This window comes from Hesperophylax consimilis, chromosome 16, assembly GCF_061612785.1.
Source record: "Hesperophylax consimilis isolate HC1 chromosome 16, BYU_Hcon_1.0, whole genome shotgun sequence".
NCBI classification, from domain to species: Eukaryota; Metazoa; Arthropoda; class Insecta; order Trichoptera; family Limnephilidae; genus Hesperophylax; species Hesperophylax consimilis.
Genome location: NC_142851.1, coordinates 13,849,665 through 13,876,314, shown reverse-complemented (window position 1 = coordinate 13,876,314; position 26,650 = coordinate 13,849,665). Strand labels below are relative to the sequence as shown.

At 35.2% G+C, this 26,650-nt stretch overlaps 1 protein-coding gene across 1 annotated transcript; it reads left to right on the top strand.

The window, feature by feature from the left end:
- The first annotated feature begins 11,125 nt into the window (after positions 1-11,125).
- LOC149416749 (luciferin 4-monooxygenase-like) lies at positions 11,126-26,249 on the top strand. The gene is made up of 11 exons (XM_089640631.1): positions 11,126-11,351; positions 12,422-12,629; positions 15,741-15,936; positions 16,183-16,302; positions 18,240-18,429; positions 18,788-18,928; positions 19,025-19,150; positions 22,707-22,790; positions 23,438-23,584; positions 24,749-24,914; positions 25,788-26,249. Exons 1-11 carry the CDS (start codon positions 11,241-11,243, stop codon positions 25,913-25,915), a joined length of 1,617 nt encoding a protein of 538 aa, XP_089496757.1. The 5' UTR covers positions 11,126-11,240; the 3' UTR covers positions 25,916-26,249.
- The last annotated feature ends 401 nt before the right edge of the window (positions 26,250-26,650 follow it).

The window sequence follows — 26,650 nt, the reverse complement described above, 5'->3', positions numbered from 1 at the left end:
ACAGTATCAAGGTGTAAACATTTCAATTAAGATAAATGTCAAAATATAACAACCAAAATTAAATACCTACAGCTTTTTAAACGATTAGTCGTCTCATGTCATTTTGCCATCCATAAAGGCACGTATAAATTTGCGAACCTGAACGCGAACCGAGCCACGAATTACGGGAAAAGAACGAAGCAACTGCAATCGGCGTTTCGCGCACTTTGCGGTTGCTTTGTTCCTTTCCCATAAGTTGAGTTTCAGTTCGGCAGTTCGGCTCGCGTATGTATACGTAGCATAAGATTTCACAAAACATCGTAGACTTTGGAATGTTTTCAAAGGGATTAGTACTGGCAAATCTGAGCTTCATTTATATTTTTCAGATAAATGTTAAACCTCAATTAGGTTGGTTTAACCGTCGTGTGTCAACCGCTGAGTGTTGCGTACAGAAGACGCTATGGTTGGTTCAATTTCAACAGTTGCTCCTCCGGGGAACATACGCACCATGCCTCCTACTTCATCAAAAAAAATCAATCACTCTTGTAGCATCGTTAACTAGACAAACTTGGGCGAAAAATGGCGTATGGAACGAAAAAATCATTAATATGATGCTACTAAAAGGATTTAAAAAATGCTTTCTACGGTTTCATTCGTTGCATCCTTTTCAATACATTTGATCTGCTCCAAAAGCATCACAAGAGCTTCGTTACTGGCATCTCTATCAGTGTAAATATTGCTTGTAGATATTTTATTTATTTTTGTTCGTTAAATGTACGGTCACAAACAACTACGCACGTCGGCTCTATATGCAGACTGAATAAAGTTGGTGCCGAAGAACCACGCAATCAAATGTAACTTTATTTATTACTAAGATGGTCCAACTTGGTTGGGTAGTTGGATGCTCTCGCGATACAACCGTTCAACTTGATAGCCCGCCCCCTTATTGCATACAACGCATCTCCGCAAGGTTTAACTTTACGTTCAACTCAACCAGATACAACCGCTCAACCAAATTAAGTCGTATGTAACGCCCATTACGTTCAACTCAACCAGATTCATAGAGCCAAATTAAGTCGTATGTAACGCCCATTACGTTCAACTCAACCAGATTCATAGAGCCAAATTAAGTCGTATGTAACGCCCATTACGTTCAACTCAACCAGATTCATAGAGCCAAATTAAGTCGTATGTAACGCCCATTACGTTCAACTCAACCAGATTCATAGAGCCAAATTAAGTCGTATGTAACGCCCATTACGTTCAACTCAACCAGATTCATAGAGCCAAATTAAGTCGTATGTAACGCCCATTACGTTCAACTCAACCAGATTCATAGAGCCAAATTAAGTCGTCTATAGTGCCCATTACGTTCAACTCAATCATATTGAAACAACCGCTCAACCAAATTGATCGGTCTGTAGCTCCCTTTTATGATGTATATTTTTGGTATTTTTTTTTATCTGTATCTTTTAGGGGTTTTGGGTGCTCCACTCTAAGGGCAATTCAGGTATGATTACTTGTTTTAGTTGGCAGGATTTTTTTTAAATACAGCATTAAACCTGCTAAATCTACAAACTCCTTCCAATACATTGTATTTAGGTACACAATAGATTGAAAATATTACAGATAGACTTGTGCACTTACTTATTTTATTTACGACTCTCTCCTGAACAGTTGTGGCGATACTCAGTAGCAGATCTCTGACGTAAAAATTATGACCTTGCTATGGCTAACCTAACCTAACCTAACCTAACCTAACTATCAAACCTCCTGGGTTCTCTCTCCTTCGGAAGATGTGGGTCTCTCGAAATCACTTCCAGCATGATGATATAAGTAAATATTGTTATGTATACAGGGTGTATCGGCACTAACCCGACAAACTTTAACCAGCTATTCCTTAGCACATTTGGAGTAAAAAATGTTATGGGTACTTTGCTGTCCGGTAGCATTTTATTTTCAATTAAAAACAAAAAAATTAAAAATTTCCACACTACATCACTGTCGTTGGCATTGCTTTTCGTGTTCAACAGCTGTATGTCGAAAAGCGTCTTCGCTCTTTCGCACACACTAATAATAGTTAAAAATGAGACGAATTGTGCCGTGCCATTTTGTTGTGATTGTAAAAGTGCGCCAATATAGGTACACACGTACATTATTCAACGGAATTCGAACAAAATATTGCCAGATGGGTTTTCAAACTTTGACAAAGGATAAAACAGTGGTCACATGTGGTGAAAATATGAATAATAATTTTTTTATTAAAAAAAAAACGTTACCGGACAGCAAAGTGCACATAAGATTTTTTAATCCAAATATGCTAAGGAATAGCTGGTTAAAGTTTGTCGGGTACGTGCCGATACACCCTGTATATTCCAGTCTCTATTGCTGTGCGTATAATATGATGAACAAATAGTAGGTATTCCAGCAGAATATCCCATCTACTAGTTTCATATCGGCACATCAGTATCTGTGCTGAACAGAGCGTCTCGCGATACCTCAACGTGCCACTATGACCTCCACTAGCCCCTCGCCATACAAATAATAAGAACTTTCTAATATAAATGTGAAAAATTTTCACATTTTTGTAACATTACCTGATTTTCCACGGGTATTCAATTTCTGTCACCATTTACTTATTAAATCTGTAGATTTAATCATCTTTCTGCGTATCTTTCTCATCTGTATCATACGATTCATGACGTATTTTGATTTTACGTAACAAGCTTCAAAATTTATCAATGTGATGTTGAGGAGTTGTGCATTATCAATTCTGATACCAAATAATTGTTAGGCGGAGTGATCATAATAGTACTACGATAGCTAATCAATAGATAGTATAAACGTTTGTTATCTAACAATGTAATCGATTCAATCTGTATTCAGATTTGATGAATCTTATGTTTAGGTGTATTATAATGATATAGTTATAGTTATTGCCTAATCTTTACATGTCTCAACTCCTCAACTGGCCAGAATCACGAAGTTTGGACTATTTAAAAGTCTATCACATTCGATAGCCATCAAATTCACGATCAGCGTCTCGGATCAGCGCCATATATGATAGAAACAGAGGATATAGGCCACGAAGCATTTATTAGGATGAAACCGCGTGCACAAAAGTGTCGCCATTAGGGTCGGCCAAATAGCGCCAAAGCGAAATCGGCGCTACACAAAAATACTAATCATCCGAATATCATTGATTACTTAGGCGTCTGCTGGTTTTGACAAGGGGTGCCACAATTTTACTCGCCCCATGCACCGTTTGGCTCAGGTCGCCAACATCATTTATCCATACTGCTTCAAATGGCATCTACGAACAGCGGCGGTCCGCCTCTGTTTTCACGGTGACCGGATAAATCATCAAAATGATAATTCATCACATCTTTAAAAAGTTATATAAAGTCATGGAAAAAGATGAAACAAAAACTTTATTAACTGGGTTAAGTAGGTTAGGTTAGGTTAGGTAAAAAAAAAAATTTCATCGTTTTTAATGACTTTATATCACTTTTTAAAAGTGTGTTGAATAGTCACTGTGTTGAGTTAGCATGGAACCGTTTTCACATATAAAACAAAGGCATAACTTTCATTGGTTCCGCCGCTTTGATGGTTTGTTCAGTTAGGTCGTAGCTCAACGACAGTCGGCACGCATTCATGGCTTGTCTCCCATTTTTTCTGTTATCTGTGATCAGCGCCATTTGAAAATGTTCTAGTCACCTCCTCATATTTTGCACGCTAATTTTCTAAGGTTTTTTTTACTTAGGAATTCACAAGAATTTTTTTAAATCCTTTTCGTCATCTGGATCTCAGATTAGTGGTAGATCTGGGGAGCCATTGGCTCGGGGATTTGCCACATACGGCCGAGCCGAGCCATCGGAGTTTCCCCACACACTATGGATTTTAGATCGAGCTTTCAATCCGGGATCTCGAGAACCAGGAATCCCGGACTGTAATCCCGGTGCTGCGTTTATCTTAATCCCGTGATTACGGGATTTTGTCGGTTTCACGACCTTCCTTCAATCGAAGAAATATTTGATATTATATATTACAGCATAACATCTATTGCACAAGATTCTTGAGAACTTGGGATATAAGTCATAAAGATTTTGCGCTAGGTTATATAGTATATTGAAATAACGAATTTATTGAAGTCTGAATAATATTCATTGTTTAGCCTTGTGGCATCATTACCTGCACCGGGATTGTTTAGGCAGACGAGCTTTCATTTCATGCAATTAATTCATTTGGCAGTTTTAGATGTTCCCTACAAGAAATCTAAACCTAAATTCTTACCATTATATGAAAACAACTTACCCTTTGCTGACCAGAGATGTGCTTTATTTCAAATAAATCCATTTCAAATGGAAATGCAATATGCAAAATGGGTATTTTCCATTTTGCATTTTAAATGCTTTTCTAAAAACCATTTTGCATTTTGCATTTTAAATGCTTTTCTCAATGCATTTTCCATTTCAAATGCTTTTTTGCAACATTCTTCCTACTATCTCCACTCATCTTTTTTTCATAAGCCCCAAATATCAGTCGGTCCCCAACATCGCTACGAGAGATAATTTCCATTTCTCAAGTTGCTCCCTGGTAGGAGCCCTGGCAATTGAGTGATACCATTACAAAAAATACTGATTTGAATATTGAACATGGGGTCATGACGCTGTAATATTAAATGTTAGATAGCAGTTTCTATGTTTTTTCGTTGGCAACATTAGTCCCGCGCAATTTTTTTGTGGTTTCATAATCCGTAGTGGTGGTGTTTTTGGATTTACTATCATATAATATGTTTGTTCTACATTGATGTCCATTATTAAATTACAAAATTGTTTAAAAATTCTATAAATATTTTGATTGTTTGACCTGAGAAACCATTTTGCATTTTCAATGCATTTTGAAAATAGGTATTTTGCATTTTGCATTTGAAATGCTTTTCTAAAAACCATTTTGCATTTTGCATTTTCAAATGGAAAAGTTTTGACCCATTTCCATTTTGCATTTCAAATGGTTTTGGGTACCCATTTTGCACATCTCTGTTGCTGACACATCGAAACCAGACTCACTAATTCAGATTAGACATTGAAATTGTAGAGGGAGTTGATTAATCTTTCTCCTCAATAAAAGCTCGATGGAGCCATTCATCGCGGACTTAATTATAATATTTTTTCAAAAATAAAATTACTTATTAAAAATATTAAAAAAAAAACCATAATAAAAAATAACTTATCAAATATTATAAAAGGATCTGGCAAATTTCGAGTTTGTGTCGGAAAATGGCGACTAAAATAAGATTATCACTAAATATTGGTACCTTAAAAAGTTGTTTCTTATATATGCGCTCACAAATTTGTAATGAAAAAATACATCATTTGGTAGTTTATGCTTATATTTTTAAGCAAAGGGACGTTCACAATGGTACGTATTCATACGCGAGCTGAACTGCCGAGCTGAACCTCAACTTATGGGAAAGGAACTAAGCAACCGCAAATAGCGCGAAACACCGCTTGCCGTTGCTGCGTTCCTTTAAACATTTAAATGCTAGCAGCGTAATCCCGGTTCTGAAAACATTCCCGGGATTGAAAGTCTTATGGTTCTTCCACACCAACGCCAACCTTCCAACTCCGAACTTAGTTCGGATGACCGATCGTGTGGTGGCCACCTAGAGAAACAACCTTCCAACTCCGAACGTTTGAAGGAATCCGAGTCCGACAATATTATATCGTTACTCCACTCTGCCATTATGTGTTAACGGATTGGCGCGAAAAAGATAATACGTAAACGTTACTTATACGCAAATGTCACTTTTGTTATGATTGCCTGCCGTTCGCAGAGATGTGTGGACAGCTCGGACGGCCGGTTCGTGCGGGTTGGCCAAAGAGTTGGCCGTAGCGATCGCCTCGAAGGCGATCCCAGGCCAACTCAAACACCAACCTTCCAACCCGAACTTCCAACTCACGAACTACCCCTCTACACGATCGTCCAAACGTTTGAAGTTGGAAGGTTGGCTTCGGTGTGGACCAAGCATTAGTTTTGGCTCGGCGCGGGCTCGGGGCGTTTGACTCGTTGGCCCTGCCATATTTGTACAGCTTATCATAGCAGCGTAAACTGCAACGAAACATATTTGTACCAACATTAGAAAATCTTATAGAGCTTGAGACCGGATGGACTTAGAAAGCTATGACTGTGTGGGTGCACCAGTGGAAGAGAATGAAAACCAAGGAGAGAAATGAGAGGCAGAAGTCGATGGAAGATTAGGTAAAAGAGGATTAGTGCAGAACGGAAAGAACTGAGGACTGGAAGCGAATGGCGGACGGACCGCAGATGGTGGAGAACATCTGTGTAGGTCAAGGTCCCACCCTGTGAACTACATACACAGAGATCATTTTAAATGTTTTTTTTAAAGTTTATTAATACATAGGTATATTTAAAAATACTTTTGACTGACGATTGAAACTTCCTCTCCAGGGACGCGATGACCGTAAAAATCCCATCCCATAGGCCGGGTTCCCACTATGCCGGACCGGCAGATCTGCCGGAAACCGGACACCGGACAAGAGTGTTCACATTACACCGGCAGGATAATGTGAACACTATTATTAAAGGATAGTAAATTTTGGCAAAAGATCAATGATGGTACTTTAAATGTACCAAAGCCTAGACCGCTTCATGAAAACTTGCACGAGGAATTACCGTTTAAACTAATAATAATATTTGGCTGATTTATATAGCGCCGTTTTCGTGAGAAATCACCTCAAGGGCGCTGTACAAATATATTTCTTAAATAGCTAATACTAGAACTACTGACTTATCTCTAAGACTTATATCTAGTGACTTACGACTACTGCCTATAACTACTATATTAACGACATATATACGAGTATTTACATATTTAGCAACTTACAACTAAAATTAATATTAACAATCTAATCTTACTAACGCCAGAAGAAGAAGGAAGTTCCATTATATTAGGGTGTTTTTATTGTTAGCTGGATATATATGTTAAATGAATGAAATTAATGAATAAAATCAATCGTCAATCTTAAACGCATTTAGATGATTCATCTGCCAATAATTAAACCGATTGACTTGTTATGTTCCCGCTGATATTGTCCATTATCCATTGGTAGGCAAGTCAATAGAAAAATTGAATGAACGGAATCGCTAGATAATGTAACAATTACAGTATAAAAGAAATGAAAAAAAGAAATATTTGGATAGAATGACGGATTTATGAAAATGAGTGTCTGAAGGCTTTAATCTCCTACGTCCGTATGGAGGTACACATTTGAATACTGATAAAAAGATTAAAACGAGCAGGGCGAACACGTCTACTTTCTTCAAAAAATGCGAGCCGATGACGAGAGGGGAGCCCGGAGCACGGGCGCGGCGAGCGGGGACAGCCGGATACCGGCACAAACTCGTTCACATTACTCCGGTCCGGTGGTTCTACCGGCACTTTCGCAGTGACAAAACGCTCGGTAAAAATGCCGGGCTCGGCAAAAATGCCGGACCCGGGATAATGTGAATAGCTACATATAAATTGTACAACCACTAGCCCTTCCGGCAGTTTTACCGGCCTGGCAGATCTGCCGGTCCGGCATAGTGGGAACCAGGCCATAGGCCACATGAACAAAAAGCAGATGGCCGCGGCCGCACCTTGTCAGCACCTGCACTCACCGCTCACCAAGCTGATGCTCCTTACGCGGGTAATTTAAAAATGTCGCTAGAAGAAAGATATTTTTCGCTCGAATAATCGCGTAGACCACAAGGTTCTCCTCGGCCGAATTTCGGCCGAACGACATATTCGTAAACAGGGAATTTTTATCTAAATTCTGACATCGATTTCATTCGTGTGGCACGTCGGATATTTTCATCCCAAAAATGACACCGGAAGTCGTCGCTTTCCAGGACTCCTCCCGGGCCGAAATCTGGATGAATGCGTTTTTTTAACTAATCTTATTTGGGGTTAAAGCCAAGTACTAATTTGGTTCATGTGGCCTATGGGATGGGATTTTTACGGTCATCGCTTGGACTATAACTGCTGTGAACTTTTAAAATGTCTTTCAAAAATTAAAAAAAAAATGGTTTGACCGAGAAATGAACCATCCTCCCTAATTGATGACCACCAAAAGTTGAAGATTGTAATGTATTGTCTCGACAACGAGTCGTATGTGCCGAGTTTCAGCCGGATATTATGTCGGGAAGAGGGTTCATTTCCACTTCAAAGTTGTGCATTCGTATTTAAAAAGTACATGTTTACTGGGTTGCGTAGTTAGTTTTGAGCGTGTGATATGGAATAGTTTGTTTGATCGTGTGGTTCGTACTGGACAGTGGAAATGATATATATATAACAATCAACAATGAGTTCATGCCGTGCTGCCTAAATGAATAGGTTTGAACAATTATTACTGTTTCCTAACCCGGTAGGTACTAACATATTTTAGATAGCCAGTATGCGCACACATGCTACGATTTTCCGCGATACGATTAACGCACGTAACCTTAGTTACTGAAACAAAAACTACGAAAACATTTTACTACACTTAAAAAAAATCTTCTTTGAAAAACTTTATTAGAATTTGATTTCTATGTAAAACCACCTATAAAGTTTGTAATATAACACTGTGTAGGTACTACAGGACAGCGAACAATCTTAAAAATAAGTTTCTCTTTTTCTTTCTTCGCACTTTGAACCGATATATCAAAACACCTGGTAAGGTGAAGCCTTTTATAATACAAATGCAAATTATGACATAAACCAATCAATTAAACATTAATTAAGCTGCATCTTTTTATCAAAATAAACCAGAAACGACTGTAAAGAAATCACGCGTTAATTTTGGCAATAATTGACAAATACGTACCAGATAGCAATGTCAACAAAGATATAAAACATTGTTTTAAAAAAATCAAGTCGAGATTTGAGATAAGTCACTAATGTTAAAAATATTATAAATCGACGATGGAAAGGCAAAAGGGGTAAGCGACTAGCAACAATAGTAAAAACATTTTTTTACTGTGATTTTTATTAAAGGTACCTAAACATATGTTTACAAAACAAGGTTTTATGCAAAGCACAAAGTAAAGTAAATTAATATAAGCATTACCTATTAGCCTGAAGCACAAATAAAAAAATTTGAAAATATCGTTTTTCAATTCCCGTCGGCGACATTTATTTTTATCGGATGATTTTTTTAATTTATATTTGTATTTCAGGCTAGTAATTATTGCTTATAATATTTTGTCGTTTTTTATTGTAATATAGTTTAAGTTGTAGAACTTCATTTTTATTGTTATAAAGTTTAAGTTGTAGAACTCCATTTTTATTGTTATAAAGTTTATGTTGTAGAACTCCATTTTTATTATTTTAAAGTTTAAGTTGTAGAACTCCATTTTTATTATTTTAAAGTTTAAGTTGTAGAACTCCATTTTTATTATTATAAAGTTTAAGTTGTAGAACTCCATTTTTATTATTATAAAGTTTAAGTTGTAGAACTCAATTTTTATTGTTATAAAGTTTTAGTTGTAGAACTCCATATTTATTGTTATAAAGTTTAAGTTGTAGAACTCCATTTTTCTTTTATATATTCAATTATTTAAGTTATGTTTCATGATTCTTCGCCATCATAAGACTTTAGTTTTGTAAGTAATTAAATTAATTAATCAATAGTTCAGATTTGTTGGTAAAATTATATCGCATCTCTGAGTCACAATAGGTGTAGGTACCAATTTAATTGCATAATATTGTACCGAAAGGGCTAAGTGACAAATGACTGTTGAAGGACTAAGTGACAAATCGTAATGCGAAAAAGTGAAAACAGTTTTAGCTCTACGTCCAAAAATAATTAAGTAGCAAATGGTTTTAACTATTATAGGATGGTTCGTCAAAATTAAATAACTTAGTGGCACATAAGTCTCTTTGCGTGACACTGTTTTTCCTAACTAGTACAAAAAGTATAGTGGTTTTAATATTTTCAGAATAGAGAGAAAACAGAAAGAGCGGAGAAATGGGTTCGGATCGAAAATATTTTTTTTTAAAGTTAAGTTTGTCCCCTTTTATCTTTCCATCCTTATTATATACAGATATAATTACAGATCAATCTCTGTGACGTCACAAATATCATTGACGTAGTTGATATAAAAATATATCAAGTGAAAAGTGTGCAATGATAAATAATTTATTGTAAAAAACACATGAGATTTGATAATTTTCATTGATTTGGCTAGTAATAATAATAATTAGCAATCATCAATCACCAAATCAGTTCGTATTATTTTTTAAAAAAATTAAGGTTTTATCTCTAATTACAACACACATGGTGCTGATGATGCAAATAATGGGGACAATTCTGTAAAAAAACAAAAATGTATATTTTAACATTACTTGAATTTATAATATTATTCGACACCTTTGGCACATTGAGAATGATTTAAAAGAAATTGACATCAAGAGATCAGTGACGAAAAAAATGTGTTTTATTTAATTTTTATTTATTAAATATTAAAAAATACAATTATAGAATAGTGAATCTCTGACTGTCCAACTGGGACGGTTTCCCGTTTCAGGACAATCAAAATTGGTTTAATTCATATGAAGTAGGTTATATAACACAAATAAATAACAATAAATTCAATCATTGGAGAAATTATTTTTTACATATCCTTACATTCATAACATTGTGGAAATTACTTTCATGTTTACAATATAAGAGATAAGTTAGGTAATCATTTTAATTTTTTTCATTGTTTCTAATACAAATACAAATAGTCAATACAAAATTGAACCAGCTCGTTATTTTACTAAAGTTTTCAGAAAACAAAATTATCATAAAATGTTGATATCAGTAATATGAACTCGTTGATTTTTGTAAAAGTTGATGACAACTTCATAATATAAAAAATAGCGATGAATTACGTCAACTGAGTAATTATTAGGTATAGCAACATTTTGATTAATTACTAAGATACTTCTCAGCCGCGAGATTAATTTAAATTATTTTTAATCATTGATTAATTATAATCTTATTTTTGGTAACTAGCAGAATAGGCCTCACATAGAGATGTAATTGATAGCCGAATCTCTAGAGGTTATAAAGTACCTGCCTGCCAAATCTTTCCTCATTATTCCGTTTGTTTCAAAGACAGAGCCATTTTGGGTCCTGATCGGAAAACTTTAGATTTCTAAAAAATTCTGATTGGTTTTACAATCATAAGTATAATCTAATTGTTTCGTAAAGACAGTGACAGAAGTAAACATGGACCAATTCGACGATAAAGCCATTGAAAAGCTGATGTCTGGCATCGACCAGCATCTCGGCAGAAATGCTTTGAAAAATATGAAGAAATACGCGCACATGACTCACCAGGTAATTTACATTATTTCACTTTTAACATTATCCATTTCCCTAAATGTAGTAACTTCAAGGATGACCAAAAATATGTGGTTAGTACAACGAGTGATCAAAAGAAATATTTAAAAGAAAACAAAAAGACAGAGTCCCCTTAAAAATATTAAAATTTGGACTTAGTCATAGAGGTGATTTTATTTGTCAGTGTAGTTAAAGTGAGAATATTTTAGAACAGATTTTAAATTGGTTGGATTTTATTTTTTCAATGCAGTTAAACTTAACATATCTTATTGTAGTAACATTTTTAAAATTGTTAGACAAGGTACGAATTTCTTTTCGGTGTAGTTAAAGTGAAAAGATTTTAGAATTGTTTATAAATTGGTTGGATGAAGTACGATTTTATTTTTCCATGCAATTAAAGTAAATATATTTTAGAATAGTATTTAAATTGTTTGGATGAAGCACGTTTTTATTTTTCAGTGTAGTTAAAGTGAACATCTATTAGAATAGTTAATTTTTTAATTTTTTTGGATGAGGACGGACTATATGGATGGAATATAAAGGGGAGATGAGGCTGAACGAAGAGCAGGCATCGATATAGGCCTCTGTGGTGGAAGGGTGAGGCCACTCCAGGTTGTTGCTGTTTTGGAAATGTACATTTCTAATGTAATACCTAATAATGAATCATTTTATACCAGTAGACAATCGCGTCGTTTCTTTAGTTTCTTTTCGATTTAGAATCACACACGGACGTACGTTCATACCATGTAGAATGCCTTGTATCATATATATTTTATTAAGCGAGCAATTGAGTTATTTTTTTTTTAAAAAGGTTCCCGGGTAACGAATAACCTGACAATACATGAAAATCTCCTACTACCACCACAGTAAGCGAGAAATGTTGCTTGTGTTGTGATGGAGGACTTAGCCAGCCGAGCAATTGAACACACTACGCCTGGGTGGGACCCAAACGCGATGCCAACTCAGCCACTCAGAATTGGACAGTAAATGTATTTTCCGGTGAAACGTATGCTATGCGTAGCTTCTCAATCGTGCCCAGTGTTTAAATGAGTGTTTCCTCTCCGCAGATCAACGTGACGTCTGGCCGTATTGAGACCAACCGGTCCATGAGGTTGCGGACCATCCGCGCTGCTCAGGAAATGAAGTCCAGGGGCATCGGTCTGAGCGATGTGGTGATGATTTGCGGAGTGAATCACGACGATATCGCCGTGCCCATCATTGGCTGCCTGTTCCTCGGCGCACCCGTCATGGCACTGTCCAACGACATGACCTATGGTAAGTCAGCAACTGGTTTTAACTGCAGAGGTGCTACTACAAATAACATTTGGGTTCATCGACAGGACTATCTCAAGCCTTGAGAGGGTCCCTGGGCACAATGAGTTTGGGGGCCGCTTCAATGGAAAAATTCTCTAGAATATCGTCTTGTCTCCTGTACTGAGTTTGGGACCCTTTTTGAAAGCCAAAAACATCCGGGAAAACAACCAAAATACAGTTCTGGGGCCTCCTCAGGTCAGAGGCCCTAGGCTGGTGCCCCGCGGGCCCTTGTGGTAAAGACGGAACTGTTCATCCACGCACTCTTCATGCGTCCTCCAAGTTCCTAGATGATCCCATTTGCACACCATTATTATACTGAGCACCGATTCTTTCTTCTTGAGTCAGTTCCTCGTCGCTGAGGATCGTGACCCTCACCCAATTTCCAATTTCCATGGTGGACAAGGGAATTTATCCTCCTTCACTTCTCGCGGTTCTGCACTGCATGAGCCAATGACACTGACGTACCGGATGCTAGTGATACTTGGTCACTCCATCGCATTGGTGACCCTCCTCTGCTGTTCCTGCCAAACACTTTGCCATTGACCATGAGTTTCTTCAGATTGAATTCCTCAGTTTCGCGAGCAAGTTATCCAGAGAAGATTAGACAGACGACAGTCTGGGTACCTTTTGGTTGCTTTTAGAATCGACTTAATTATTTACTCCTTCTCGAGTGAGGATATAATTACAATGTGATGTATGTATCCCACAATGCCCAGTATTCAATATTCCTGAAATTCATTAAAATTCCTTTCTGAATATTTATTCAAGTTTGTTGATGGCGAAGCTTTTTTCTTTTCCTGTCTTTTTGCTTAATTTGAATTAAAATAAAATGGCTAATTAGTGTATTAAAATATAAGCATAAACTACCAAATAATTTATTTTTAAATTTAAATTTATAACGCATATATGATTAACAACTTTTTGAGAAACAAGAAATATATTTTTTAAAACCATTTTGCGCTTAAATCGACCGTTTCTAGGCTCTGTTTGCCAAGTGTTATGCCAATTATATTTGGGGTGATATTGACATTTTTAGCTTGTGTATTCTTTAGAAACAACATAAACCCTCGACCAGAAAGATGAGCTTTGTGAAATTTTCCCATTCCTGTTTCAAATAATTCCAAAATCGACTCATCTTCTTTCAACTGCCAACATTATTCCCAACGATGGTCATTTCGTTACATTTATAGCATTGAAATATTTATTAATCCATAAAAATTTTCTAAATGTTTTAGTTAATTTACATTTCATTTTTTTTTTAATTAGATTATATTTTGTTTATTTGAAGTGTTTCAACATGAATGTCCTCTAAAATGAATATCAAAATATTGTAAGCTTTTCCATTTTATTATAACTTATGTAAGTTTGAAGGTGACTTTGTTGATTTTAAAAAGCCTTTTCAGGGAAGATATTGTCATTTTCTGATTCAATAAACTCAATCATTTGTTATGTTATCAATTATTATTTGTATTTACTTTGATTTATTTTATTTATTTATTTTATTTATTATTATTACATTTATTACATACAAGATATACAAATATAAAAGGAAGCTTTGACTGTCCAACTAGGAAGTTTCCCGTTTTAGGACAGTCAAATTGGCAGGTTGCGTGTACATAATTCCAGGTAGGTACATGTAAAATATAAAATAAAATTAAAATATAACATATAAATGTAAGAAAGAAAAATAGAAAGAAAATATTTTTTTAGGAAAATACAATTTAGCAGTAATAAACAATAAAATCCAGATAGGTACATGTAAAATATAAAATAAAAATATAATATATCAATGTAAGAAAGAAAAATAAAAATATATTTTTTAGTTAAATACAAAATACAAAATCGAAGAAATCAAATCAGACTACGTTTTTTAATATTTTTTCGGAATCTGTCCTACCTAAGTCTAATAACCATTTAGTAATTTTAGTACCGAAGGCTGATAATTCACACAGTTTAAATTGAGAGGGGATTTTGTTGTATATTTTTGGTCCCAGGTATGAGAAAACTTTTTGATAAGCCGCAGTATTACTAGTTGGAATAGAAAGGTCGTTTCTGCTCTTACTTCTGGTTTGATGATTATGATCGACTGTTATCGTTTTGTTTTTATTTTTGTGGACGCAGATTGTTATTTTTTTATGTAACACTGTCGAACATCAAGCACATTAAACTCCTTGAAGAGAGCGTCCTTATGAATAGTGCCAAATAATGAGATGGGACAAAGATACGTTTTAAATACTTAAAATTTAACATACATAACATTTTATTTTTGTTGTTGATAATGTAATATTTCCTATCGGAATGAAAATCTAATCAATATCTATTGTTTTGCTGAGCACCGCGTGTTATTTTTATAAAAACTTTCATCCAAAGATTCAAAATGAAGATTGATTTTTCGTAATTATGTGATAAGGATTTGGTGTAGGCACACACAGATATTTCAGTAGATATCCAATAAATCGAAACAAATCAGAATTCTTATCATAACAATGTACTATTCTTCGGTGGAATCGCAGTTGGTTTAACTGACGGATGGATTTGTTTAGCATACTGATCGTCGGTATTCATACTGTGGATTTATATACAACGCTTACACAATACTTACCTGTTATCGAGGCCCTTGAAAAAGACAAACAGAATAAACATCATAATATTATGCGATTCATTTTGCGCAAGTATTATCGGTGGCTATCAGTATACTTAATATTATATAATTCCTTATTGCATTACTTTCGGTGCCACAGTGGACACTGGTATACTTGGATGAGTGGCGGCCCCTTCTTGGGTCATTTGGTCTTCGACAAGTAAAACATTATGCAATCAAAACAAATGGCTATATTCTTCAATAATTTGAATAATCGACGGCCTCAATGATTGAGGAGTAATGCTCTCGAAAAGCAAGCCGGAGATAGGGGGTTCGTATCCCATCCAAAAAAGGGGAGATATGGCATGAAAGCGTACCGACTATCTTTTGTCTATTTTTTTGCTGTATCGTATTAATAATGGTTCATGTCCCATCTCGATTGTTTCTTTTAACAAAAAAATAAACCAATTTATTTATAATTTGATTTCCAGGTGAGGTCAAGCACTTTGTCGAAATGGGAAAGCCAAAGATGCTCTTTTGCGACCCCTGCGTGTCCGCTCTGTTCCACCAGGTGTTGGATGATGTGGGTTCGAACATCGATATCGTCGTTTTCGGCGAGACCACCAACGAAAGGTTCACTCCATTCGCAGATTTCCAGAAGAAAACTGGAACCGAAGAGAGCTTCGAGTAAGTAATAACATATATGGAAGACTTACAGAACTTATTTTCCTCAGGGCCTCCCTGTATGATTGTAAACAAATACTTACATTAAAAAATAAATAAATCGTTGTTCATGCGGATCACCACAAATTTTAACAACGTCGTTGTTTGAGTAATTAAATTTAGACAAAGCAAACATATTTTTAGAACTTTATCACATTCAGCAATATTTGTTAATTGATAAATATAATTTACTGATTTTGTTCATTAAAGGGTGACAGATTTCGACCCAGCTACAACCACCTCTTTCATCGTATTCTCAAGTGGAACTACCTCTCTGCCCAAGGGAATCTGCTTGAGTCATAGAAACTTCACATCGCAATTGTATCTACCGTAAGTTTATTTAGATTATTATTGTGCAAAAGTGCGAAGATGGAGTATGATGTCGGTAATCTATTTAATATGAATCTAAATACATAAAAAAAATGAATTTTGTCACTTAAAATATACAGAAAATTTAACTTTTTTATTATGGTCATCTTTGAGAGCCTGTTAAATACACCTCGATCCAAACTCCAAATTAAGAGAGGCAATCTAAAATGCAAATGTTGCTTTAATTCATTTGATAACCAATCATTCATTTGATAACCAACACCTCTGCCATAAGTCACCCTAAAATGGTTCGCTACGTTTGGTGGCTTAGCAGGGGTTCCAGGGTTAATGGGGTGAGGTTCGTCCACGTCTTGGCAGCGGGGGCGCACACACCGCAGTGGGAGGGTTTGATTCATACCATAAATGAACCTACACCTAGATCGTCATCTTCGTGCTTTTAGTACTGAACATATTTCGTCCGACGGATTTTTTTGGAACTAAGAGAAAAAGAAAGAGAAGGGCGAGAAGGGCATGAGAAGGGAATAGTTGTCACGACGTCACAAACCATCGACCAAAGATAGAGGAAAGTAAAAAAAAAAAAACGGTACTACCATAGACAATATAAATACGGTCCCAATTTATTAGCCTAAAATATTATTTAAAAATGAAAAACTCGTAATTGCATGAATTATTTTATTACTCAAACACAGATAACACAAAAAAGGGACATACAAGCTTGTGTAAACACAAAACACATTTTAAATGAGATTAAAATGTTAACACACCAAAACAGAATATTAGAATATTATTTCATTTAGAGAAAAATAAAACAGTTGTATATAGAAGCGTATGAAGGTATACGCTTCTACGTCCATTTTGGCAGCAATGAGCCCGCTGCTGGGTTCAGGGAAGAAATCTGAAATAAATAAACATCACATTACTCAAACAAAACATAGAATATTATATCTGTAATTCAGTTGCTGGCTTTGAAGAAATAATAATTCTATTGAATGAATATCTTTATCATAATAACGACTCAAATCAACGTCTATTCTTTCATTCTATCTCTCTAATAATAAATAAAGTTAATGATAAGTTACATTAGAAACATTAAACAAACAGAGGGAGATTCGCACCTGCATTTTGGTTAATATCCCGGGTCCCTTGTGCACCATGTAAATCCCGATATATTCCGATATCTGGAAGATTAAGGGTCGGCAAAGCATCTTTTTTCAACGAGCCACGTCGTTTTTAATTCTTTTGCAAAATGCGAACTACAAACATGTGCATAATTTGCCAAAATCGGGTAATAAATATAATCTATTCTGCCAATTCTCCACGCACATTCCCGAAACAGACTCTCGTTATTGTCGTGTCGCACTGAAACAACATCCTCACAGCTTTCGACACTACAGCGAAATTAGCGAGGCATTTTAACAAATCTACTTTCACTTTTCACAAATATTTACGTCGGCGAAGAACCATGAATATAACCATAAACATGTGGTGTTTTGACTTTTGACTTTTGTTACCACAGATATCCCATTTTATACAACTCAGTTCTTCTATGGCGTTCAAAGTGTTCCTATTGGATATTGGCATTTTAAATATTGCTATGACGTCACCAAACCGCCACCATTCTAGGACCAAAATTTAGGTCGGAGTCGACCCCCCCTGATTCATACGTTCGTCACTCCTAGTCACACTGACCCCCAGATTCCTACCCACCCATAATACCTTTTCCTTTCCAGAACCTCCTCTCCTTCTTTCCCTTAAAAAAAACCCTCCACGCAGCATCCCTAAAGATGACATAGTGTGAATGTAATTTTTTATTGGTTTTTTCGTGAGCTGGTACTTCCCAACCATCTTCTTCAATTTTTTCCCTTACCATCTCCAGCTTTACAACATTCCCCAAAAAGAGACACCATTGTTAATAAATTTCTCATGTGTAACAACAGTGCAGCAAATAAGAAACACCTGGATTACGAGGGAGGCGCCCAGTCAGTAACAGTGCTGATCTATTCCACCACATTCTGGTTCTCTGGTGTCCTGGCCCTCCTGATGGCCGCCGTCATGGGCTACGTCAAGCTCTATACCCCCAACGCCTTCACCCCCGAAATCACCTTTGAGGCTGTCAAGGAATACAAAGTGAGTAAACGAAATTATCTCGCGTCTACTTCAAACATATTTTCTTACTTGCATCATTACTCATCTATCTCCCGAATCAAAGTCAAACGTGTTGGATACTACGCTATGGTGGCACCTCGGCACCTCTAGCATAAAGTACCAAATAACCAAAAGGTGATTTTCACCTACATATTATTTGATTACATTTCAAAGAATGCGTAATCTTCTACATGTGGACTAATGGCCTAGATGAGTTTTTAAAACCCCGAGATGAGTGTTATATTATGAAAAAAATTATAATCTTTCCAGGCGATCTTTTGGACTAAAAAAGACATGGTGAGCTAATTGTTTTAATTGAGGTGTTTCTTTCAATTTCTAGCCGCGAGTGATGCTGCTAACCCCCACAGCAGTCATCTCCCTAATCAATCACCCAGGAATGGACAACTGCGACCTGTCCAGCGTGTTTGCTTTCATGTGCGCTGGTGCTGCTCTATCCCCAGAGAAGATGGAGGAACTACAGGTAAATATTATGGCATCCCATCTGACCAAATTAATTTCAAAATATTTTCAAAATGCAGTCGATACCATTACTAATTAATCCAATTCTTTCTTGCAGAAACGAGTTCCCAAGGGAATTGTAATGAACATGTACGGAATGACAGAAAGCACCGGCTCCATGTGCTACTCTCCTAAATACAAGCGTAACTCTTGTGGAGTGATGGGTCCATGGTTGAAGTCAAAGGTAATATTAATTTTAATCACTATACCTTCTATCTTCATTGAAAAGACTAAGGATGGGTTATTTCATAGAATTAGAAAATAAAATTTGAAATTTAAAGAATTGTTCAAAGTCTCCGTCCTTAGTTTAAAATTAAAAATTGAAGCAAACCTTATGACCCCAGAGGTATTGTCAGACTTGTGCTAACTGGCTAACAGGCTCTACTGGCTGGCACGTTCATGTTTATTTATTTTTATTTATTTATGTCTATTCTTGAATACACATTTTACAAATGATTACAGTGGTTTATATTGTAGTACAGAGAAAAAAGTACAGAAAAAAGGTATAAAAAATAAAGAACATAGGTTGATATAGGTCAAACTGTGTGTGGGTGATATTGTATGTTACGTGAACACCTCACTAGGAGAACCTGAGCTGAGGTGTTAACGTTTTTGTGATTAAGTGTGACAGGTATTTATGTGTTGTAGTAGAAAGTTATTTATATATATATTTTTTTTCACAGACATATATTGAAACATGAAAACACACATTTATATGTGCGTGTATGTATTTTTGGATAATTCTTGAAGAACGTGTATAATATTTAATTTTACGTATCATATTTTGGTTATGTTTGCTTTGGAATTATAATCTTTTGAATAAAGTGAATATCTTAATTTTTTATCCAGGCTACGATATGTTTTTTGAGAAAGTTTGTAGATGTATTTGTAGTCATTAGTTGTTTCAAAGTAATGGGCATACTGTTAAAAAGTTTGGTTGCGTAGTATTGAAAGTGTCTTTGTCCGTGTGTGTTGTGTGTTATCGGAATGTTCAGTGTTTTATTTGTTGATGACCTGGTTTTTATTATGGCTTTTGGTTCATTTGTAATATGAAGATTATTATGGATGAGATGTAGGAGAGCAGTTTTGGCGTAAAGTTGTCTTATTGACATGACGTCTAGAGTTTTGAAGATTTTGTTTGAGTCTGTGTAGAATGGTACTTGCAGTATGAGTTTTATTATTGCCCTTTGAACTTTTTGAATTGGGTCAATTGTTGTGTTTGTAGCGCTTCCCCGAGCTAATATATTATAAGTGGCAATGGATTGACACAGTGCAAAATATATTGATCTGAGTATTGTTAGTGGAAAATGTTTTTGATGGTTTTTATTAGGTGCAAGACTGAATGTTTTAGTTTATTAGTGATAAAATTAATGTGTTCAGTCCATTGTAAGTGTGTATCAATAATAACTCCTAGGTATTTTATTTGTTTTACCCTTTCGATGTGTTCGCATTGGCAATAGGATGATGTTTGTTTACAGTCATGCAAAAACAAGTTCAAGTTAGAATGAGGTTGACCTCTTTGTGTAATACTATGTGTGATGTATTTTGTTTTGACTGTGTTAACGGTAAGAATATTTCTGTTTAGCCATTTTATGACAATTGACAAACTTTTTTCAGCTGTTGTGAATAAATCTTTCCATGTGGCTGCTTGACACAGAAGAACTGTATCGTCAGCGAAGGTCACGATTTTACCATCAATTTCAATATCACATAATTCGTTTATGTATATGAGGAATATTAGTGGGCCAAGTACACTCCCCTGTGGGACTCCGTACGTGATTAAAAGTGGTTGTCTTGTTGTCAATTTTAACTTGTTGTGTTCTGTCAGACATGAAACTTTTCATTAATTCCAATTCTACTCCATTAATGCCAATGGTTTTTAGCTTCTTGAAAAGTTGTTTGTGCGAAATTGTATCGAAGGCTTTAGATAAGACCAAATAGATTGAAATTACTTTTTTTTGGCATCTAAATTATGTGTAATAAACTCGGTTACAGTGGCAATTGCGTTTTCTGTATTCCTATTTTTTCTAAAGCCGTGTTGGTTAACTGAGAGTATTTGCACGTTTTCCAGATAATGTTGCAGCTGTTCTTTTATTGCTTTTTCAAGAATTTTTGACAACGTGTTTAATAGTGTAATGGGTCTGAAGTTGTTTACATTATTTTTAGGTCCTGATTTATGAATAGGAATAACCAGACCCTTTTTTAGGATGCTCGGAAAAAATCCTTCTTTCAGGCTAAGATTAATAACGTATGTTAGTGGAGTAAGTAGTTGTTGGCTTAGTGTAATTATTGTTTTAGAGTCTATTCCGTCAGGACCTGATGTTGTGTTATTCTTTAGGGAATGTATTAATTTTTTAGTGTCTTCCAGAGTTACTCTATGTAATTTGAAAAGACTGTCACTATTTTTGTGTGTGCAATGAGTCGGAATTTTTTGAGGTTCTTGATTATCGTTACTAGACGACTTTTGTTTTATATTTTCGGCTAGGCTTGCTCCGATATTTGTGTAATGTCTGTTTATGTAATTAAGGATAAGTGTAGGATTTTTGTGGAAGTCGACTTCTTCGTCGTTGATAAGTACTTTTTTTATTTTATCATCTTTGTTTATTTGTGTATTTGTACTTTCCCTCAGAATAGACCAAACGCTTTTCGGGTCAAAGTTATCAGTTTGTTTCTGTAATATAATTCTTTGGCTTTTCGTATAATTAGAGAACAAGTATTTCTGTACCTTTTATAGAAAGAGTTCAGAAAAGTATCATTTGGGTTGCGTGTGACTTGTTTGTGCAGTTTATCCCGTTTTTTAATGCAATTTATTATGCTTTGAGTAATCCATTTTTTTAGTCTTATTTTGCGGTGCGTGAAAGATTTGAATGTTTTTGTGGTGTTTTGAGTGATGAGCGTTTGTAGGTATGTTATAAAGTAATTCCAGGCTTCTTCAGTGTTGTTAATTTTTTTAAGGTGTTCCCACGTTTGTTTTTCAAGGCAATTTTTTAGGTTCACGTAGTCTGTTTCAAATTTTGTGATATTGTTTTGAATTGTTGGGTTCAATGTCTGTGTGGTCAGTCCTATCATTGTTGTGTAGTGGTCTGTGATTGTGGATTCGAATACTACGCTACAGAATTTGTTTTTGGATTTGATCATTATGTGGTCTAAACATGATTCCGAGTCTCTGGTAACTCTGGTTGGAGTGTTGATGGCGCTTATTATGCCATGTTCCAGGAGCATCAGTTGGTATTCGATATTCTGGGGATGGCCTTGTGGAAGTATATTTATATTGAGGTCACCAGTTACGATGATGTTTTTGAAGTGGGTAATTTTTTTTATATGAGTGTCGAGAACTGTTAGAAAGGGCGTAATGTTGTGTGATGAAGGTGATCTGTAAATAGCGAGTATGCACGTATCTGGGTCAGCGATTATTTGTAAACAATTTGAGTTTTCTAGGGTGAATTCTGAGACAGAGACGTTATGTTCATGATATGGTTACCAAAAGTTGCAGATTGTGTCCTGACATTTACAACTTTTGTACCGTATTGCGGTTTCTCATCCTCTTTTAAAAAACGCAGTTCAAAAGACATAAAACTGAAAATGTAAAAAGTCTTATCAAACCTTACCAATCTTCCTTGTTGAAGAAGCAATTTATTGAAATGTATTCCTCACGTCAATATAGATTGTTCCTGATTGTGGGCACTGCGAGATTATTTAAGTTTTCCTCCTATTTATTTTTTATGTTTATTTGTTTTCAGATTGTTGACCCCGTCACCCTTAAGGAAATGCCCACCAATGAGGTTGGAGAACTATGGGTCAAGTCAGACTACACCCTCTTCAAGGTACATTTTGAAAAAACAGTACCAATTTGTTGTGGCATTGCTAAAAAACGTAAAAGATATAAACCGAAAATTTACCTATGCATTCCGTTGTCAGGACTTATTTATACTTTCGCAGACATCTTCAAGCTAGTGGTGTAGATTTTACAGCGCTTGTTATGAAACACTCGCACCTAATTATTATTAGAAAATTATTTTAGTTTAGAGTTCCTTAGAACTAATTCAATTATTCTGCCTCTCAGAAAAAGTTGATTTAATGATGTTGAAAGTAGACGGAAAGAAAGATTCCGTTTATGAAAGATTTCATAACACATGTTTATACCCTTCAAACAGTCAAGTTCATAAAATAATTCACTAGAAACTTACTGAATGTATTCAATATATTATGCAAATCGATCAATTTGAACAACTCCTTTTTGAATTATGTATTACTTGCTGAGCTAATTTAACTCATTTCGTTTGTCTGTAAAATTATTTATGTTTTCCGTGTCCGGTAAATCCTCTCAAGATGGTAGCCGTGTTTGATAGTACCTTTATATTCCCCCAGATGAAATCAAAATAATCAACATCATGCGAAGTTTACTGTTCAGAGAGCTACTAGTAAATAGTACTTACCTATAACAAGCAATATCTTTTGTTTTGTTTTTCAGGGCTACTACAACAACCCCGAAGATACTGCCGCTGCCTTCGGTGGAGACGGCTGGTTCCGTACCGGAGACTTGATGAAAGTCGATGAAGAAGGATTCTTCTTCATTGTCGACAGGTTGAAGGAGATCTTCAAGTGGCGCAATCACCACGTGAGTATTCGTAACTTTCTTACTTCCCTGTTAATGTCTAAACAACAAACATCCAGAAAGCACAAATTTAGTTAATTCATCCAAACAGTCTTACACTCCATAACAACAATATGTTTAGATCCTGTCTATTTAGACCCTATCTGATTTTTCTGGCGTTTTGAATCCCAGGGTAAAGATTGTATGGTACATGTGTGTTCGGAAACTCGCAGTACAAACGGAAAAGAAGTGAATCTACATCATATTTTGTGGCTTTCGTCTTCAAGTAAATCGAGTCAGAAGTTTATTTTGATTTTTAAAATTTTGTTTAATTTTTAGGTCTAATTAGGGGTTGACCCCTCCAGCGTTAAATATATGACCGGGCGTCCATATTTTATAACAGTATTTTTAGCTTTTTTTCTATCATGCGGAAAAACATTATTTTTTAACGTTAAAAAGAGAAATAATATTTTTTTCCAGTTTGCCTCTACTGGATGCCATTAATAAAATCCTAAAAATAGCCAAAATGAATAATTCATATTTCGCGTCGCTATCGTAACAATCGGTTTAACTTAAATTATTTCTTATTTTTTATTATATGAAGGAGACAAAAGTGAAGATACAGTTTTCTTACAAATTCGCCAAACAAAACGAACGTGTTTTCGAAATATCGAGTTCTGTCAATTTTTCTACGATTGCAAAAAAAAATATGACTAGCTTTTTTGACAACAATTTGATATTAAAATTGTATTATTTAGAAATAGTATTGTTTATTTTAAACCCATACACCGGAAGGATAATTGCAAGCTGAACAAAAGTGTTGAAAGTCCTGAAGGGTTAATGTTAGCTGTTTAATGTCTTTTAAAATGCGTCGAAGCATAGTTTTTTTAACCCTTCAAAAGTCTTCAAAAGGCTTCAAAAGTTTTTTTAACCCTTTATTTGACGAACAAAAAGAAAAAAGTTTAAAAAGGACGTAAAATGTAGATTCACCAGTTTCTCGCTTGTAATACAAGTTTCTGGATACGATTTATAGGCTGGTTTAGCCTTCATGGACTTCGACGATTACATCCGGTTCTAATACAGCTCGTTCAAGAGACCTTTCCTTGCTCGTCTGGAATGAATGAGACGTGCGTCTGCGCACCTTCTTTTGCTTGCGGTCTAGCTATAATTTGCAATGCTTCATTCCAGATTGCCCCCGCAGAGCTGGAGAAGGAAATCGCCAAGGTGCCCGGAGTGGAGCAGTGCTGCGTGGTGGGCAAGCCTCACCCCGAGGAAGGTGACCTCGCTCTGGCCTTTGTGGAGAAACAGCCCGGAGCCATCGTGACGGCACAGCAAGTCAAGGACATCGTCGCAGGTAATTCAACTAATCAAATTACAGAATTCAAAATACAGCACACGCTCTCCCAAAACTACTTTAGTTCATTTTATCCATCTAACATAGGGCCGATATTTCAGTATTATTTAGTAATAGTATAATGATTCTTAGCGAATTCTCTATAGCGAACCTGAAATTGTGAACTTCAGTATCAAAAATGGCCATCTCCAAAAAAGTACTTTTTGATGAAAAAAGTGAATATTTCAATAGAGAATAAGTACCGGTGATAGTTGAAAATGTGATTTTTTGGATTTGTCCAATTTTGAATAATAATACATATGGGAGTGAAGTCATGGTGATGGACACCATAAATAAATTACTGGCTAGATCGATATCTTCGGGCTTTTTGTATGAAAAAAATGGTCCTAAAAACATAGATATGCCAATATATAGACAGTACAATTCTCATTTGTAGCCTACTTATTATACTATTCACAAATGAAAAATTCTGAAGTTTATTCCATGGACTTTCAGAGTTTTTCATTGGTGGATATAGTTATATAGTATAGGCAACCATATGACGTCATAACATTCACGGTTCCAATTTTCGATCGGAGTTCCCCCCTGATAGACACCATATGGACACTGCAAGGCTACTTTAAAAGTTTTATCAAGAAGGAGATAGCAATAAAATATAAGCAAAAACTAACTATTTAAGTAGGTACCTACTTAAAAATAATAGTTTGGCCCTAATAATCTCGAATAATATATGATGTATTTCCGTTATTGTCACGTGTATCTCAATAATAAATCAATAGTTGGGCGTACATGTTCGTGAATTAAACAAATTATGCCCCTTTTTCGTTTACTAAGAATGAGAGAAATTAATAAGTAAATTTATTTAACTTTCAGCAAATCTTTCCGCAACCAAGCAGTTGAGAGGAGGAGTCATATTCGTGAACAAGCTGCCCCTCACCCACTCAGGAAAGATCGACAGGAAAGCGGTTAACAATTTGAAGAACTCCCTCGTCCCCGAATAACTTCATCTGCTTATAATGTACATTCCAACTACCGCCTATTGTGTATTTGATTTTTCCAAAAACATAACTTAACATTAATATTAAATTATTTCATTTGGTTAGTAAAAATGTATGACGTATGACCTGATATAATCGTACGAATTCAAAATAACAAATGCTGTTAAGTTTTTTTCATGTTGTAAGCGCTTATAACCTGACAAAAAATACTTTATTAATTTAATTATATATTTCATATTATACGTATTGAATATTATCAGATTGGGTTCAAAATCATGTTTGAACCCAATCTTGCTCGATTTTTATTGTATAAATATTTTATTCATAAGAATTAGTAATTTAATGTATTTTTAGCAAAAAATATAAAAAAAATATATTTTTACAATCTGTTTATTTATTTTATCCCCAAAAAATATCAAAACAAAATCCGAGTGTTTAATAAGAACTTTTGGTTAATTCGATACACGTAATAATTACATGTTTAACAAACTAATAAAATGGTTTGAATGATAATATATACTATTGTGAATGATGTATTACAATATTTTTAAATGGTAAATACATTAAGTCAATAAAAAAGAACAGACAGGGACAGTAAGAAACGATTATAGTACCTATTAAATGAATAAATTTATGAGTAATTGTGAAGTTCCCTCAATATTTTTTCTTCTGCGCGGATAATAAGAAACCCCAGTGAAAAATATAACGGCTTAAAAAATATGTATTCATATTAATAGA

Coding starts and splice junctions, on each gene's coding strand:
- LOC149416749 (XM_089640631.1), top strand. CDS start 11,241: ATGGACCAATTCGACGATAAAGCCATTGAAAAGCTGATGTCTGGCATC. Junction 16,303..18,239: donor ACATCGCAATTGTATCTACC/GTAAGTTTATTT, acceptor GTGTAACAACAG/TGCAGCAAATAAGAAACACC. Junction 24,915..25,787: donor AGTCAAGGACATCGTCGCAG/GTAATTCAACTA, acceptor TTTAACTTTCAG/CAAATCTTTCCGCAACCAAG.